This window comes from Pogona vitticeps, chromosome 2 (genome assembly GCF_051106095.1).
Source record: "Pogona vitticeps strain Pit_001003342236 chromosome 2, PviZW2.1, whole genome shotgun sequence".
NCBI classification, from domain to species: domain Eukaryota; kingdom Metazoa; phylum Chordata; class Lepidosauria; order Squamata; family Agamidae; genus Pogona; species Pogona vitticeps.
Genome location: NC_135784.1, coordinates 45957161 through 45977109, shown reverse-complemented (window position 1 = coordinate 45977109; position 19949 = coordinate 45957161). Strand labels below are relative to the sequence as shown.

Below are 19949 nucleotides of genomic sequence, written 5' to 3'. Positions count from 1 at the left end.
CCAAGAAAATATTTAAAATTTTACGGAACAGCAAATCTAGATTATTGCTCCTATATTGCGTACTTCCATGATTATGCCAAATGTTGTTCTACAGTTGTATGATTATTTGTTATTTTATTTGGATAAATACAAACAAATAAAAGGCACAGCACCTGCAATAGCATATGATATTTACACTACCTGCATGATTCAGCTGGTTTTCACGAGGAAACAGAAAGTCTTCTGTCCTGTGGAATTTGATTGCTTTTTATAATGTGTAAATGAAGGAAAGCATGTCACACACCTGTTTGGATGGAGTTGCTTTGCTATTAATTTTCTCCTTACCCTTTTGTTGTTGCACTTCTAGAGGACAGCAAATTACTGGCTACTTTGCAGAACAAGTTCAAAATAAGAGAAGTAGTGTATCTTTCCTGTGCTGATGTGATTGTTGCTGTCGCAAAATGGCAGAACTTCCACAATCAGAGCAATAGGTATTAATTTCTCTTTAATTATCGCCATGGTCTATCAGGCATCCTGCTGTACAATTTCTCTTCCCCCCCCCCGAACTTTTATAGGATTGCTTTATAAGCCCCATTGGATAGATCTTATACAACTGTGTGGATTGCTACCTGTTTGACCATGCAGTGCATGTATGCATGAGGAATTTTTTTGTGTGTGTTGCTGTTCCTTTGTTGCTCTCTGAAGAGTTGGCATTTAAAACAACAGTAGGAAACCTTGTCTAGGCGATTATTTTGTGCAGCTCTCAAGTTCAATATAATATAAAGCAAGCATTTTATTTGAGGAATACGTATACCACAAAATTAAACAGAATTACTCATTTACTTAAACTTAGGCATGTGCTTTCCCCCCTGTTTTTAAGGATCATGTTGAACTAGGGCCAGAGTTTTGCTCTCGCTCTCGCTCTCGCTCTCTCACTCGCTCGCTCGCTCACTCTCTCTGCCCTCAAAATGAATCATATATTCAAGAACATACGGCATTTCTGTGTTAAAGATCAGTAAGAAAAATAGGCAAAATGTTAGTTTAATTAGAATAAAGTGATCCTAAGATACTGAATCAATCCAACTTTGTCTGAATAAATTAGAGAACTGTGCAGAGAGGAATAAAATGAGATTTAACAAGGATAATAGAGTGTGGTTCTGATAGGAGGTTGAAAATCAAAATATATGTCTAAAATGAAACATCAGCTGCAAGAAGCAACCATATGAGGAGAGGATATGAGAAACTGCAGACTTATTTTTTAAAAGTCTAATTGTAATATTTTTAATCAGCTTCTTGTACATTTCAAAAGTTGTTCTTTCATTGTAAAATAAAGAGCACCAGTGACACCAGTTAGGATGCAGAAAACAAACCTGAAGGAAGGATGGAAAAATACTGCTACAGATATTGAAGAGAGAAGCTAGTATGATGAAGGGTTTGAAGGGAATAGGCTATGAGCAAAGATTAAAGGGAATTAAATATCTAGAGCCTAGGAAAATAGAGGCTGTGGGGAGGCTACAAGGATAGTATGTAAATACATGAAGCAATACTAAAAAGAGAAGGAAGGAGAAATTGTTAGGAAAAAACGTTAGGAAGAACAACCTTCAGAACACGGCCAAAGAGCCTGAAAAACCCAGATCAACCAGAAATTGTTCTCATTAGGAGTGAAATTACTAGAAAATGCTGGTCTTTAAATTCTACCTGTAGAGGTATTTTAATGTGCTTTCCATTCTGGCTGCCCAGGTACCAAATTGATATAAAAATAGAAATTATTGTAGATTAAAAACAATTAGATGGGTGGTGGAGTCTCGAACCAAAACTGGTGTTGTAATTTGGATCAGTTGGTGGACATCGGTCTGCCTAGGTGGCACAGAAATGCCTTTGTGAACCTGAAAAAAATAGCTGCAATATTAGGAGCTAATCGTTTTGCTAATGTTATGGTTTCTTTGGTGGTATGGATGGCCTAGTTTTGTGATCATTTCAGGGCCAAACTATGCATTTAACATCACCTGTGTAGTGTCATGCCTGTCTATATGTGATGTTAAATGCATAGTGAGGCATTGCATATATATTTTTAAAAGCTCTAAATATCCCCTGCTTGACATTCCAGCATGGTAGAGAACTGCTGTTTGACATGGGAGGGGAACTTGCTTTGGCACCGTGACAACTTGCCTCGAGTGCCAAATAGCAGTTTTGGGGAGGTGATTTTTGTGCAGATGGCAGCAGAGTAAGAAATTGACCCTCTCCTTTCCTTAGTCTTTTAGTTTATTGTTCATAGTTGTCTGAAAAGTTGCATGCAACATTGAACAAGGTCTTTAACATCCCCTGTAGTTTAACCCTGAGCTGTTTTAGCACTGGGGTGTTTGGTTGTTGTTGTTTTTTAATTGTATGGCATGCATTGCTACTTGTGAAGTAAAACAAAAAGCAATCAGTGCTGAAATTAATGTTTTGGTAAGTCAGCTTTACTATGGTTGGTGCTCCCAGTTGAGAACAGGTATCTGTCTGTCTGTCTGTCTGTCTGTCTGTCTGTCTGTCTGTCTGTCTGTCCGTCCGTCCGTCCGTCCGTCCGTCCGTCCGTCCGTCCGTCCGTCCATTTATTTATTTATTTATTTATTTATTTATTTATTTATTTATTTATTTATTTATTTATTTATTTATTTATTTATTTATTTATTTATTTATTTATTTATTATATGTGTATCCCACCTTTCTCCCTGAAAGGACCCAAGGCAGCTGATAGGGACATGATTCCTCAGTTATTGTGTGTTTGATACATCACAGATTTTCCCATTCTGAACAAGAACAGCTATCGCAACATTTCAAGTTTAAGAAGAGGTAGCCGTGTTAGTCTGTGCTCCCATATCAGACCAAATGCAACAAAAAAACAAAAAACAAACAATAAAAAAGAAGACAAAAACACTGAGTCATCTCAAAGACTAGCTGACTAGCTTTTAATGTGAGTTTTCAGGAACACATCTGAGGAAGCAACATTTCAAGGCAACCTATTGAAAAAAATGGTAAACTACTGTGTATTTTTTTTTTACTTTTCATGCAAGAGCAGGAAAAGACCAGCATGAAATGAAATGCCATAATAAGCCTGCCTACGGTGCCAAAGCACTGCAGTCCTCATTTCTTGTAGTAAGCAGATTCTGTGCATCCCAGTACAGGAAGATACAATTAATTGCTGTTAACAAGTTAGTCTGAAATCCTGATGTGCAGTTGCACAAATAGCATAACTATTGAAAGTGAATTATCATTGGTGACAAAATCTCTTGGTCATTTATCTGTTGCACACTGAATCACACAATATAGGGCGCAGTAATGAAGGCCTATGGAGATTTATAAACTTATATCAATTTTCATTTAAAGGTTATACCACTTGTGTAATTGCACAACAGGATTTCAGCTGATGTTCTCTATCCACATTCACTCTGGTGTAGTTGATTTGAAGACAAGAAGATTTCTCGCTCACTTCTTAGTCAGGATGCTGCTATTCTAGCCAGAAAAGCTACCCTTGAACTTGTATTAGTTTCTTTCCCTGTGTGAAATATGGTTACAGGCAGTATGTAAACTGGGAAATACCCAAATCTCTTACCATGTTATTAGTTCCATTCAGATTTGCAAAAATGCTGTGCTATTTGGAAGATAGCACTAGTTGATGCAGCCCAGAGCGGGAAAGGTATGTGTATCTCAGGGGTAGTTTCTTCCACTCTTCTTTGGGCCACATCATAATCCAAAGCAAATTCTGAAGCGTCCAAATATCTGTGTCCAGTTCTGTAGAAGCCTTTTTGCTCCTTCCTCACAAAGCAAGGTATAAGGGGGAGGTGTAGAAAATGCCCATTCCTGGAGGCTTCTGTGGGTAGAAATGTATGGGTTTTGCTCATTTCCCCCTCTCCAGTGCAGATCAGATACCTGGCACAGGTGGGAGAGAACAGGGGTTGCAAAACCAGCTCTGGAGTCACACACTATAACTGGTAACAGAAAGTGATGGTGGTAATGAAAGTGTAACAGTTTGTCTCGGAGTATAGTTGTGCCTCCCTGGAAAAGACCCTGATGTTGGGAAAGAGTGAAGGCAAAAGGAGAAGGGGATGACAGAGGACGAGATGGCTGGACAGTGTCATCGAAGCTACCAACATGAATTTGGCCCAACTCCAGGAGGCAGTGGAAGACAGGAGGGCCTGGCGTGTTCTGGTCCATGGGGTCACGAAGAGTCGGACATGACTTAACGACTAAACAACAACAAAATAGTTGTGCCATTAGGGTTGTAGGATAATATCTGCTAATGCATATCTGCTTGGAACAGAGTTCAGGGTTGTTTTTATGCAATTCTAAAAAGATACACTTTTCCCACTGAATGGGAAAAGTATATCTTTTCATACTCTATAAATTATAGAGCACATGATTTGTGAGTCGTTGACATGCAATGAGATGGGCCCTAATAATGGCATCTCTTTCAGTCACTTTGGAGCAAAAGTGCACTTACAGCACAGTTCTAGTATAGGAGATGGCTTTGGCTGTGCTCTCAGACATGCTGAAAAGTGTTGTTTGCCATTGTTTGCCTACTTGAATAACCATGCCTTCAGTGACCTCAAGGTTAGACTACAATAATAAATTATATGTAAAACTGGAAAGCTGTTCAGAAGTTTCAACTGGCACAGAATAGGGACTTGCCTGCTGACTAGGAAGAGTGATTAGGATCGTGTTGCACTAACAGTGCAATGATTTTCCTTGACTCTTGGTAGCCTTAGAGTTATCTGTTCAGGATGCAAACTGCTAACCTCCATGCCTTTGAAGAGTTTGTGCACATAACACTTGAGTCTGCACTTATTATGTCTCATTGCAGTGTCGGAAACATGATGGCACATGAGTCAAAGCAGGTGTCTTTGTGTGGGTATGATTCACAAGGAGCTCACCCAGTACAAAAGTCAATTTCTTTAGAAGTTCGGGGCCACTTCAGACATGACTGTTTTCCAACCCTGAAGTACCACTTGTGTAGGAAGAACAACCTATCCGACAATATATAATTGCATATCTACTTCACAACTGTTGTATTGACAGTGCAGTACAATAGCTGAAGAATCATGAACGTCGTTTAGGAATACACAACTTGAGTTCTGAAATGCAAACCTTTTCTATTGTCCAGACTACCCAGAAGAGGCAAAAGGATCCTATTAATTTGTTCCTCATGTGTATATATGGAGTGGAATTTTTATTACTGACTCTTATCTAGGGCATGTAATTTGTTCCCTTAAAAATATAGATACTTAAATTGAAATTGATGGTTTACGCCATTCTTTAAAAGCCACCAGATTCTACACTAAAAAGCAAGGTCCATGATTCATAGCATGGTCACAGCTGTGCAGAATTCTGTATGCACACATATATAGATCTCAGGGGATGTTTTCCTAAAATTGGCTAAGTCTATTAGTATTTTTTAAGGATTTTAAAAAATACAAATTTAAAGGTGTGTGTTACATTCACAGTGTTGCTTTATTTACAAGTTAACACAAATAACAGTACTTTGTTGTTGCTCTTTTTTGTGTTTGTTGACTGCGATGGAAAATGTTTGCTGAGCCTGCCAGATAAAAGAACAAAAACCACTGACCTAGCTACAAATTTTTCATTGATCCTAATGGGGTGTTAACATCAGTGCCTGGTTTCCTACTCTTCTGTTCAGCACTGCAAAGTTGATTGATAAGACAACAAAAAACTGTATTAAATCATTCAATTTTAAGAACAGCTGGGTGTGATATAACATCAGTTATAAATGCCCCCTTGTGAAACATGCCCTGAAATAGACCTTCTGCTCTTATGATGGAACTGAATTGTAGACATAAGTGGATTGTTGTTATTCCAAGTATGTGCTCTCTCTCTCTCTCTCTCTCTCTCTCTCTCTCTCTCTCACACACACACACACACACACACACACACACACACACACACACACACACACACACACACACTCACTCACTCACTCACTCACTCACTCACTCATCTACATGTGAGTCTCTCACTTAAAGTCCATTTCTTGAATGACAACCTTATTTTCTTGATAGGATCATAGACAAATAGCTTTTTAAATGTGTGACTTTGGGTGATTCATATTTGGATATTAAAGAGGGAGTAAAACCTGTGGCATAAATCATTGTTAAGGTGCTTTTTCTTTAAGTCATATTTCTCTCTTGATAGTAAGATATAGTTGATTCAATAAACCTATTTTATTATGTTTCATAATGTGCATCTGTAGTCAGTGTTAAAAAAATCTTTTGAGATTCTGTTACTACTTCAAGACACTTAGTTATTCTTGTTATTCTCTTACTTACTACTCTACCTCTAGCATTCTGCTTGAACCGAGAAAGTGGCTGTGTGTGCTTTATTGGTCATGCTTTAATAAAGTTGAACAATCCTCAGGCTAAAGGGGCCACATTGTCTCACACACACCTGAATCCACTGTGAGCTGCACTCTTCCTTGTTTTTCAAACAACACTTCCAAGGAGGCTTCTGGGCCTTCAAAGTACCTTCTGACTATTTCTAGTTTGTGTAGATGGCATTCCATGCCAGCTGAAACTGTGGTAACGCCAGTTGCACAATCGTTCCTGTTGAGTAGACTCCGAAGGCCTCCATTTGTGTGTTCTAGTGACTTAGATCCGCCACTGTGCCGCTAAAAGCTATCCCAGTCCAAAATAGCAGTAAAACTAGTACAAATCATAGCAAAACATTGTATCTGTTTTCTATAAATAATTAGTCTATTATGACATGGCCAGGTTCTGCCGGAGTCAATTGTTCTAGACAGGCCAGGCAGCTGAGGGGCCTAACACTAAGGGAGGTCTGGAAGGAAAAAACAAGGAACTGGGCCTTCTCCGCAGTGGCCCCTCACCTCTGGAACAACCTGCCCATGGAGATCCACCAGGCTCCCTCTCTGGGTGTATTCAGAAGAAAAGTTAAGACCTGGCTATTTGGGCAGGCTTTTCCTCCTGCCATACCTTAAATTCACATTTTACCATCTTGGATTTATAGTATTTATTTATATATTTTTTTTACTGTTTTTAAATTTGTAATGCCGCCCAGAGTAGACCTTTGGTAGAAGTCCAATTAGATAGATAGGTAGATAGGTAGGTAGGTAGATTGATTGATTGATTGATTGATTGATTGATTGATTGATTGATTGATTGATTGATTGATTGATTGATTCAGAGTTCTTGGATTATGGAGCTTGAGTGAAAATGGAGGGTCATCAACACAACATTCAACCTAAAGTTATTTTGTTATCTTTGCAGTTGCCAAACAATACAGATATGACTTCCATTTACATGCATATGTATACTCCACTCTTATGGGGGCTCAGAGCAGCATATTTGGTTCTTCTGTCCCTCCACATTTCACATTTCTTCTCACAACAGTGATGTGTAATAGATTAAATTGAATAACTAACATTGGTCCAAGACTCAAGTGGGGATTTGAAACCTTGCTTTTCTTCATAGAATCATAGAAAAGTGAAGTTAGAAGGGGCCTCCAAGGCCATCAAGTCCAACCCTCGCTGAGTGCACGAATACAATCAAAGCATATCTGCCAAGTGATTATCTAAGTTTTTCTTGAATGCCTCCCATGTTGGAGCACTCACCAACTCCCAAGGTAACTGGTTCCACTTTCGTAGTACTCTAACAGTTAGGAAAGCTTTCGTGGCTGGGATCCGATGGTTGTTGTAGCTTTTTCAGGCTGTTTGGCTGTGTTCCAAAGTTCAGAATCTTCAGAACACAGCCAAACAGCCCAAAAAACCTACAACAACCAGTTAGGAAGTTGTTCTTGATATTCAGCTGAAATCTGGCTTCCTTTAACTTGAGCCCATTGTTGCATCTCTTGCACTCTGGAATGATCGAGAACAGATCCTGCTCCTCTGTAATGACAGCCTGTCAAATATTTGAAAAGTGCTATCATATCACCCCTCAGTCTTCTTTTCTCCAGGAAATTTCCAATTCTTTCAGCCTTTTCTCATAAGGCTTGGTTTCCAGCCTCCTGATCATCCTTGTCGCCCTCCACTGAACTTGTTCCAATTTGTTAGCATCCTTCTTGAAGTGTGGTGTCCAGAACTGGACACAAGACTCAAGGTAAAGCCTAACCAGTGCTGTATAGATGGGGACTAGCACCTCACGGGATTTGGAAACTATACTTCTATTAATGAAGCCTAAAATAGCACTTGCCTGTTTTGGTGCCACATACTGTTGGCTCATATTTAGCTTGTGATCTTCGACAATTCCAAGATCCTTCTCACTCATAGTTTTGCTGAGCCAGGTATCCTCCATCTTGTAACTGTGCAATTGGTTTTTTTCCCGAGGTGCAGTACTTTGCACTTATCCTTGTTGAATTTCATTTTGTTGTTTTCGGGCCAGTGCTCCATCCTATCAGGTGATTTTGAATTTCGTTTCTGTCTTCTAGGGTATTGGCTATTCCGCTATTCTTGTTCCAAGTCGAGCATTCTTTCCACTCCACCTGCTCTCTCAGTCTGCTTTCCCAAGGCAAATAAATTATAAGCTAGTCTTCATGCCAGCCTATACAGTAAATTTTTAATTGACTGTTTTGTTGTTTATTTGTCTTACGCCCATTTGCTGTATTTCACTATTTTAGGGCTTTTAAAAAATATATTTGTTATTCAGCCTAAGATTCATATTAAAGGCAGGATATAAATATATTGAAGATTCCTGATTTCTTTGATCTGGATGGTCTCTCTACCTACCCATATCACAGCAATTCCACATTGCTACTGTATTCATAGGATTCCCAGTGTAGTGTGTTGAATATAGTAACAGACTAGGACTCTGGAGAATAGAGTTCTATTCCCCGCTCGGTCATGGAAACTCACTGGGAGAGTGGAACCGGTAAAACCACTCCTTAAATATCTCACTTACCTTGAAATCCCTATTAGGGTCGCTATAGATCAGTTTTGACTTTACAGCACAGAACACATACACTGTATTTATAGTTGTGGTAGCCAATGTGTCACCATTCACTTCTGAGTGATAGGTGCCACATTTTTTGTGTCCAGCATGTGCTGTGGCATTTTTTCTATCTCAAAGATTTTATCACAAGTAATGAATTCTGTATTAACGCTGTTGTCTGGTACATAGCAAAAAGTTCAGTTCCATATCTTTGTTGCAATAAGATACAAAATATGTTAGGCTTATATTTGGTGGACAGCAACATGTTGGCATATGAATAGGTAATGTTCTACCAGAATTGATAGCTATAAAATATCATATTGTTTGTTTTGTTGATAACTGAAAGTAGTAATGTATATCTAGACAATAATTGCCTATTCATTGCAACATATTTATGTTTCTTGAATTCAGAAGAAACAAATCTAAATTTCTGAAACCATCTGCAGTTCATATGTCTAGGATACACATTTTTAATGGTTTTGTTCTGCAGATTGTAACATCCAAGGTACACCATTCACTTTCTTTAAAAAAATCTTTCTGCAAAAATATGAATGTGACCAAGAATCATCATCAAATTATCATCAAGATAACCTCGGCATTTTGTTTTTATAAAAGTCATTTAAGGCTATAGGAATTGTCAGGAATATATTGCTTAAATTTTCAAGTAGAAGTTGAGTAAAGATATTTCAAGACATGGTTCATCAGTTAACGCAACAGATACATTTCCCTGAGCACCTCATGGCCTGGATCAAAGCATCTCATGACTTGGATCAGTGCAGCCAAATCATTATGTATTGATTGGAATCCTGCTAGAGGCTTAACCCTTCCAAGTTCAGCAGGATTTCCCTACCACCCTTAAAAACCTTGATCTAGAAAATGATTATGTTGCCACAAAATATAAAGGTTAATGATGCCTGCTAATCCACTGAAATGGCATAATCCTTGTGTTGTTATTTCTTCTTATAATAAACTTTATACCTGGGAACAACTTACACCTGTCAGTGTATTGTTAAAGTACAATCATATGGAGATGTGAAGAGCTTTTTGTTTTTCCTTTTTCTTATGAAATCATTTCTGATAATAATTCAAGGTGCTATGAATTTACAATGCTTAAGCAGTTTTCCAGCCCAATGGTAAATGTATACTGTTCAAATGTATTTTTTATATCATGTAGGAAATCAAGCTATACTGTCAAACGTTCTCAACATTCACTTCCTATGTTTATTTCAGTGCTTTACAAAACTTCTAATTAATTAATCGGAAACACACAAGCTGTCAGGTTGCAATCCCTGCAAGGCTTGTGACTGTTCTGTTGTAAAGCTCAAAGGAGGGCTTCATAAAACAAAACAACTTGTTTGTTGCTGGTATTTCATTTTATTTATATATTATACCTGTATGTTTTGCTTTCAGCGCCTACAGAAAGGCGAATCCATTCTAAGCACCACATTATAATGCTTTCCATCTTTTTTTTCTTCATTTTTTTCAGTTTATCCCACGAAGAGCACTCTCATAGCCATCCACTTTATGGGCACGGAGTATGCAAATGGCCAGGCTGTGAAGCGGTATGCGAAGATTTCCAGTCATTTCTGAAGTAAGACTAATTCTTTGGCATTTCATTTTTTTTCATTAAGCGTGATCCTGCTTTAGGTTGAGCTGAAATACCTCCTGCTATCTGTGCCTTATCTTTGGAGGTGTCCATGGTAAATCAACATTCTACCAGAGCCCTGTTGTCCTCAATCATGCCAGTGAAGAAGGACGTTTAGGAGTGGGTGCCAAAGAATGCCATCCAACACAGTTTGAACAATTATTGAATTTAGCTCTGCTCCATGTATGGATCTCATCCAGGGCTTGGGCTTTAAAAAACCATATGTAATAATGTAGGTACATCATTACATATGTTTTTAACACCTCTTCATTCTATCATAGAAGCTTAAGCAGCCAAGTCATAATTTAATCTCTTTTTTATTTAATTGATTTTTGTAACGTTACCTTCCTTTTATCGAACATAGACTGGCAAAATTTCATGCAAAATTAATTTGTGTCAGATAAGTAATTAATGAGCAAAGTCAACACCACTAAAATTAAAATCTAATTCTATTAATTGAGCCCTGATAGGTTGATGCAGACCTCAAGGAAGGCAATTTTGCTATGCAAAAGTTGCTTTACTAACTGGTTTGTGCTACATGTAAAAGGGTCCAAGGACATAAACGTTATATAGATTATGCTGGTTCTACCAGTATGTTTTCTAATTTACCAGTTAAAATATGACCATACTGTACATCTGTCACTACATGTAGACATCCTTTTCAGTTAATTTCATTGTCACTTGTCTTACACCGTATAAAACTGACAGCCAAAATTCTGTTGCAGAATTGCACTGGTGGAAGGGTAGTGGTGTAACTTACAGTAGTAAATTGCCACTTGGATTCCTCATTGTATGCCATTCTGGAATTCATATGGCAACTCAGTAATTATCAGCAATTAGCTGCGAGTTAAACCATTTACCTCCTGTCAGCAGAATTCCTCAATAGGATTTTGTCTATTAATAGAGAACCATTCCATGCCTCCTTGATGTATCTGAACCTGCTTCATATAAACCCATCAGACATAACATTTGAATTGAATCCTAAATTTATTTGTTAAGCCCAACTAGAATACGCTTCTTCAACAGTGGAAACTTGGTAAGGCAGTGCTTACAATAAAATCCATTGATCCAATCAGTCTGCTTTGGTTGAGGTTAACAATTGGATTTAGGCCATGGTTTACATGTTAATGATCTGATTATGGGGTGGTTGGTGGGGTATTGCATAAGGGATCATGTATCCTATTTTTGTCATTAAATTATATGCACTGTAGAGCATTTGGATTGCTTTCAGTTCATTGGACAGTGTACACACATAAAGGATTTCTCTCTTGAACCATCCCTGGTAGGTTTTTATGCTTGTTAATCCTGAGATTGTGTAGCTCAGTCCAAAACCATTCGTACCAAAGCTCAAAACTTTTAGACTTCCACAGATTACAAACCTGATGGTGATTGTGATCTGAGCATTGCTCACACAGTTGTCCTTACTGAGAATTCTATTATAGTGTATATTGACTTCCTGAGTCCTTTGCAAATTTTCATGCAGTGCGCATTCAGAACTGTTCCAGTTTAGTTCAAGTGAGAAGCTTTGACTTGGCAGGTTTTGGACTTCAGATTTATTTTGCTTTGCTTGTTTACCCAACTTAGAGCTTGCTATATATCAGCTCACACTGAGCATTCCTTTACTGATTCTTCTGTTGACAAAGTAAAGAAGTTACTGTGACCATTGTGTGTGTTCTTGTCTGGCACCACAGGGGAGGAGACAGTGTAGACTTCCTGTTCAGTGTGCCTTGTCATAAGCGCAACCTACTGAATGTTATCAGAAATACATGGCATGTTGTCTTTGACCTTCCTACCTATCACCTCATGTCTGGCTAACCTATTACATAAGTGTGTTCTGAGCTGGAGGCACAGAGCATATTTATAATGCACTCAAATGTCCCTGATGACAGAAATTTGAAGCTCCAGCACTGACTACCTATCCATTTATTTTTATGTAACAGTGGGAAATGCAAGGACCATGCATAAATTTACAAAGATATTCATACCATGGTGTGTAATGACACTTGCAGGGAGAGTGTTGAGATCTAAACTGTGGTCATTGGAAGTTTGCTTTCCTTTCAAGAAGGAAAAAGAAGAGGTAGTAGATCCAAAACAGGAGTTTGACGTGCTCTTCTTTAATTATTTGTAGTGTTTTTCCCATGGTGAAAGTCTTTGGTTTTATAGGTAAACTCTGTACAAATAATAATCCCAGTTGTTTTTTGCTCACAATTAACAGTATGGAGTTTATTGGTATCACCCAATACATAGTCTGTTGTATACATTCATTTCACTATTTCTTTCTAAACAGGTAGCAATTTTATGCAAGGGTCTACTGGGTTCCTTCTTCCTTTAGTTAGTCACTTACTGGTGTTCATATGATTTTAGCATCAGAGTTACCAGGAAGTGATTCTGCTAAATCTTATGAAGCCAGTCCAACATAGAATGACCTGGTGACATAAAAATAAAAACAGTCAACTGCTATTATTATGAAAAAATTTGTCTTTTATATATATAGAGAGAGAATAGCAAGGCAGGCAGAATTGTATGTTCCCTCTAAAAAAATCATATTTTATCCTATTTAATATGGAAAGGAAGGTGTGGGGTGTAGAGATGCCACCTATATACCCTGTTCCTTTTAAAAACAAATGCTATTCTTAGTCACACAGAATTAAGAATAGTTTATATTTCTAACATTTTGATACTGTCTTCACAAACTGGTGAATGTCTCCATTTGCTGAATAACAGAATGAGAATGCTTTAGTATGTGAGAGACAAAAGACTCCATCGCCTGATTGGGGCAGAACAGCTGCCGCTGCTGTATTTCAGTCTTGAATTCTTCCCATGCGTGCAATCTTGCCATGACGTATAAGGTGCTAAAGGTAGGTTATATGTTTTTAGAAGGATATATGCAGAGAAAATTACTATAGGTATAAGGAGCAATGTTGGCCAGATAGCTCAGTGAATTAGTTATCTGGCAGTGGAGCCAGACGTTGGGAGATTGATGCACCTGTGCCTTCAGAGAAAAGACCCAGCCTGAGTGGCCTTTGGCAAACTGTACAGTCCCAGGACACACCCAGAAGAAGTGAATGGTAAACTACTCGATGTAGAAAACCCTGGAAAGGGTTTCCATAAGTCAGAATAGACTTGATAGCACATGAGTATAATATTATAATGAGCAAAACTGGGTGAATTGCAGTCAGATGCAATACCAGACTGTAAAGGGTGGGGATCAAGAGTTAAGTTTACCACTATGTCTCCTGGTAGCCAGCAGAAGGAGGGAATAGGAGATCACTATTTTAGACCTAGGAACGCTGGGAAAGGTCACCATAAGTCAGAATCGGTTTGACAGCAGATAATTATTGTTATATAATGACCAGCACAAGGACGTATACTACTCCAGAGGTTCATGGGCATCTTGAAATAACAATTTCCATTATTACTTATTTCTTGTATTTCTAACCCTACACTAGTATTTCTTCCACCCTCTGTATGCTTGTACTAAAACCACATCCACCTAGTGCCATACCCACTCACACTCTTTATCTGTTTTGGATTTTGACCCATGTGCACAAAGGAAGTACAGTGGTGCCCCGCTTGACGACGATAATGCGTTCCAGCAAAATCGCTGTTAAGCGAAATCGTTGTCAAGCAAAAAAAATCCCCATTGGAATGCACTGAAAACTGGTCAGTGCGTTCCAGTGGGGGAAAATACCTCATTGTCCAGCGAATATTGCCTATAGAGAACCGCTGATCAGCTGTTCTATTTTGTTGTAATGTGAAGTTTCCGTCCAGAAAGCAGCCATTTTGAGAAGGGAGGGAAGCCATTTTGCGGAGGGAAGCCATTTTGCAGAGCCTGAAAAAACATCATTTTGCAAACAGTTTGCGAAGCAGGCTCCTAATCAACATAAAGCGGATTTCCCTCATTGGAACCATCGTTTTGTGATCGCAATAGCAATTGCAAAAATGTTATCATCAAGTGATTTCGACATCATGCAGGGTAAGCGTCTAGCAGGGCACCACTGTATAATACTAAACTTTGTAAAGCCGAACCATGGCTCAGTTTTTTGCCTGGACCTGTACCAGCTTACACGCCATGATCTGAGAGCCTGCCAAGCTAGGTTATTAAATCGTGGTTTGAATATGATATTCCATTTTTTTCTCTATAATTACTGAAATCTTACATTATGTCTGATTTGATCAATTATCAACAAACTAGTTAAGACTCTTCATTTACCAGAAAAGGCCGTTAAATGACAGAGACCAAAATTAATGTTCGGAGCTTCGTGATGAGCAGATGAAAAATAGAAACAGGCAGGCAGCTCTGATATAGTTTGTCTACTATACATCTGGAAACTATATTGTTGTATGTGTTGATCATTATGTGTACTATAAGTTATACAGTACTATGGAGTGATATCTGAATTGAGAACTACCAGAGGTATGAAGAACAAAAAAGTAACAAATGCCTCCAAAATTCATAATTTTTGTTGGTTTAACAACCTCATCAATTTTGATTTTCTCTACTTTACAAGACACCTTCATGAGGAATTTCCAAACCTTGTGAGATTCCTCACTTGCACGCATGAGCAAGCCCAAGGAATGCTAGAGGAGGGTTTTTCCCCCCTAGGCAAGGTCTCTGTAACTTGCCCTAACTTTCTCTGCACAAATCTATCCTTCCTCATGGGAGAGTAAAGAGCACACAAAGACTTAGCACAGAACAATTGGCTGAAGGTTAAACAAGACACAGTCAGCCCTTCCGCTGCTCCTGTTCCTCCCAAGTCCAGGCAACACAGTAGCAGCTATATCATTTTTAAACATCTGTGTTAAAGTATTTTTTTTAATTGAAGGATTGTATTGCACAATTCTGTTTAATTCGCACAAAATCATTCTTGTTCACTCTTTTCTCCTCTAGAGAAGATAAAATATACTTTAAAAGGGAATATGCTTGCTTTTTCTTGTCCTCATGTACAAGAACAAGACAAGCAACAATTTGCATCCCCTAGCTGGGAGTATTCTTTGCTTCCCAGCTGTGTGGCTGTTTTGCGAGGTGTAGCTCATGGCCCAGTTTAGCTCCATGTATCCCATTATGGTATTCAGAGAATCCTCAGCATAACATGGTCTAACAGTGTCTCTCATTTTCTGATGCACTTACTGTTTTTCCTAGCAAACTGCAGAGAAATGTAAGGGCCCAGCATGCCTCTGTGTGGGAGATTACAAATTGTTGTTGAAGAAACTTCCTTCCTCATGAGGGGAGATACTCAATTCAAAGAAAAGAAACTTATTGGGGGTAGGGTGTCTGGCATGTTTTGTTACTCCCTTGCTATGAGTGTTACTATGCCTGTTGAGGCTTTGCCTGGGCCCTCAGCTTTTGCCTTCGCATGAGAATGGCAAACAATGATTAAATAAAGTTTCCAGAAGTTAATTGAAAGAAGCTACCAAAATTATGCTGTTAAACCCAGCAGAACCTGCCTTTCCAGTGCTGTTTATTTTGTTGACATTGTGTTTGTGTGTACTCACATGCCTGTATGTGTGCATATAATTTTTGCAACAGAAGTCTGTAACCTTCATATTGTGTGTGGGTGTGCACACAAAAAAACCCTTTATTTTGTACTTTTTGATGGGACCAGTTAAACCTTTCAGTTAGAATATAAGATGGGAGATTTTTATTTTACAGTATTTTATTTTTGCCAATTGTAGATGGAGGTTTGCTGGTAATCCGTTTCAGGTGAATTTGACTTTAAATAAAACTAAAGGCTGATTGTGTGAAAGAATGTATTCTACACACTCTGCAATGTTTTCACAAGTGTTTTTATCATGGTAACATCTTGTTTACTTTAGTTGCCTGCCTAAAACTACTTGGAACATGTTAAGAAAACATTTCAGGAAAGCGTCTGAAAGAGGCTTTTGTTTAGCAGCAACTGTGAGGCTGCTCAGCTCACAAAGGTGTTAACTTTCAACCCCTTAAGCACTTCCACATGAAATTCCAGCAACCATGCTTGTGGTTTTTGAGAAGGAAAAAGTACACATTAAAGAGACTAGGTATATGCTAATACACGTTGAGGGAAGGCCGGAAATCATAAATTGTTTCAAATGTGTTAATTGCTGTTATTTGCATGTCAAAAGGTTTTAAAGCAGAAGTTACCTCTAGAGTTGACAATATAGAGACATCTGTTAAAATTGGTAAGACTTAGCAGAAGAAGGTGTAGGGGAAGAAAGCCTATTGAAGACCTCTACGGTTTTAACATTAAAACGCATGGGTTTTGCCAGTTAACTTTTTAGAGTCTAAATAAAATAGATGACTGCCTAAAGGTGTTTCATGCTGTTAATCCACTGTAAATGCTAACAAGCTGAACAAAAAGTATGAAATCTGTTATGTTACTATGGCTTAACTCTAGCAGATGGAAGGAGGCATTGATCCTATTCTCTCATTGTCAAAACGCAAGTTGGAGTTCAGAGTTGAATGCCACAAGTTTTTACAGCATCCTTGTTAACCTCACTGACATTGTACGGAAGTTCAAGACCTCTCAGTAGTTACATCACCGTAAAAGGTCAGAGTGGCCTAAATACCACACTGCCCTCTAGTGATGTATATAATATTAGGAGGAAAAGTTTTTAATAAAGTGTCCTAAAGAGAAATAACTTGGTGTCCTTACTGTGCTTTTTAATACTTACATTAAGAGATGCTTATTCCTATCTCTGTTTTAGTTCTTTTGGATACTTTTCTAAGTAAGTAAATAGCAAATGTGCTTCTCTATACGGTAAAGATGTTTGTTCCATGCTGCATGTATTCTAATGGTATAACAAACCATTTGTTTCTTCTAACTACACATGCGAAGGTCTAGGTGTCTGGTTTATTTCTCCCATTGTTAATTTCCGGTATCTTATAAGAAGGCATTACTTAAGAGAAAGGGATCATCTTTGTTTCATACTTTTTATTGACACCATCTCCCACATTATTGCTATGTCTAAATGGTAAAATTTATTATTAGCAATAGTGTCACAAAAGTCTGAGACAGCGATTTTCCTTTCAATAAAAGTAGTTAAAAACCTTTTAGAAAATCCATAATTTTGATTGCTGGTACTTCATAAATGTATAACTGGTACTTTTTAGCTGTCTCTTTAGGGAAAAATGAGTTTTATCACCTGCAGTACCTGGGTTAATGAAATTGTATGTTGGAATTCAGCCAGTATGAAAGATGAGATCATTCAGTGGTACTAGTATTAGCAACAGGTCTCATTAAAAGCTTTGACTTTTGAAGCCAAGTATATCTAGAGCAGCGTATGTATGTGATTATCCATCATGTCCAGTTTTTGCATGCTTGAGGGGAAAAAAATCTAAAATATTAAAATAAAGATCCAGTAACCCAAAACTCTTCAGCAAGAAATGTGTGTACGTTCTAATTGTATAGAAAACAAATTTGCTTGAATTGTTTTCCTGTTCAGTTGCCATTCCCCATTCAGATTACATGTTGCCTGTTTTTTCTCTTATGTTTATTTTTTGTGTGGTTATTAAATGTATAGGAAATCCCATTTTTAAAACATATAAATGTAAGATAGTCGTGTGTTTTACTTTTACACAGACATCCAAGATAGTATAGTTACAGTGGTTTAAGAGATACATAGGTATAGCTATAGATATGGAGACAGATAGAAATTTGCAACCCATATTAATTTTATATGTATGACATGCTTTCAAAGAAAGAATATGAACAGTCAAAATGGTTCATAAAAAGCCATTTTTTCAGTTGATAGAAAAGCAAAATAAGCACATTGTTTAAACTTGGCTTTTTTAACTTTTTAGAAAATTCCATATATTCCGTCATATATCAGTACACGATAGCTGTGTTATCCTTGATACAGAAACCTGAATTCAGGCCTGTGACTGAAGACTCTTGTGAGATGTGTAAGCAGTGCAGGGATCCTTAAAGGCTGTCAGGTGCGGGTGTTCATTTGAAATGTGCCTAGAATGTCTAACCAAGCTTGCCTTGAAACACTGTAATGTCTCCTTCTGTAAATCATAATTCACGATTAGCAATTTTCTCTGTTAGTGATTTTCTTCTAAAATGAAATAAACACAAAACGTAGTTGAAATGAGTTAAATAAGGCTAACAAGTAAATATGAGATCCACATTCGTCTCTCTATGTATGTGTCTAGGTGTTCCAAATTAAAGATATTTGTCAGCCAATGACTTTTATTTCCATTCCATCCTATTTCTTTCCTATGGAATACAGTGCTGTTTAAACACAGTGCTACATCTCCACTTGATTTCAAAACTTAGTCAATTGTACTGAGATTACTGATACCTCAACAACAATAGATGTGTGAAAACTAAAACTGGTTAAGCTGCCTATTTTAATAACCAGTAATCATAGCTGAGTGCTACAAAATGTGTTCTTATTTTACTGTGTTGTTTGGCTTGCTGTGTGCTGGCATGCTTTTTATATTTGCATTATCTGAGGTCTAAAAAAGTGACACATGCCAACATTCATAGCTATTCCCGATGTCTCCACACTTCCCTAGCCTTTTATTTCAACGGCATTTCACTGGGGCTGCATTAGAGGCCATTTGAATATTTCATTTCCTATTAATTATGCACTGTGACTCTCAGTGTCATTATAAAAAAGAGCCTAATGTAACAAAGGATGAAAAGAACCATCAAGCAGTGTGACCAAAAGAAAATATTCCAAAGCTTGTCACGTATGACCGGCTTAACATCTCTAATTTGAAATCCATTGCATTCATCTTAAATTAAAGCTTAAGGATTCTACCTTTACCTTGTTTCCTTTGCTGCATGTTTTAGGTGGCTGAATTTTTAGTTTAAAATATTAATGGATTCTGAGGGTAGAAAGTCTTTTTTGTCATCAAAATATGCACAGCATTAAGTATTTAGTTATATCTGTAATTTTTGCATTTCACCTTTACACCCAGTTTAAAGACGTAGCTGTTAATGAGAACTGTGCACTTCAGTTAATAGGTTAATAGCTATTAACTATTCAGCTAATAATTCTTAACTATTAATCACCACAACACACTCTCTCTTCTATTTTATTGGTGTTATGGAAGGGAAATGTAGTTGTAGGTGTTAATGTATCAGAAAGAGGGAGGGGAAAGAACATTTCCACACATGACAACAGTTGTTATTCTTTTTATTAAATAAATCCTTTAAAAAAATCTGCTATGATTAGTATCATTTTAGATATTTGCATAACAGACCTTGGCTACAATCTACTAAGAACTCATGACATTCCAATTTTTTAAAAAAAGCACTTTTGTTTCAATTCTCATTTGTTCCTGTAAAAATTGTAAAAAACAACTTCATAGCAGATTTTGCTAGTTTTTTTTACCCATCTTCTATTATAAACACACAATACTCACTTGTGACATCAGTATCTAACCCACCCACCCCCCGACACAC

At 37.6% G+C, this 19949-nt stretch overlaps 1 protein-coding gene across 45 annotated transcripts in view; it reads left to right on the top strand.

Annotated features, from left to right (window-relative positions):
- FOXP1 (forkhead box P1) overlaps window positions 1-19949 on the top strand; it is a 689964-nt gene that overhangs the window by 596840 nt on the left and 73175 nt on the right. For all 45 annotated transcript variants that reach the window (XM_078385126.1, XM_072989422.2, XM_020791061.3 and 42 more), the window contains one exon: window positions 10396-10500. In XM_078385126.1, the coding sequence (XP_078241252.1) occupies window positions 10396-10500 (105 nt within the window). The remainder of the gene's footprint in view (window positions 1-10395; window positions 10501-19949) is intronic.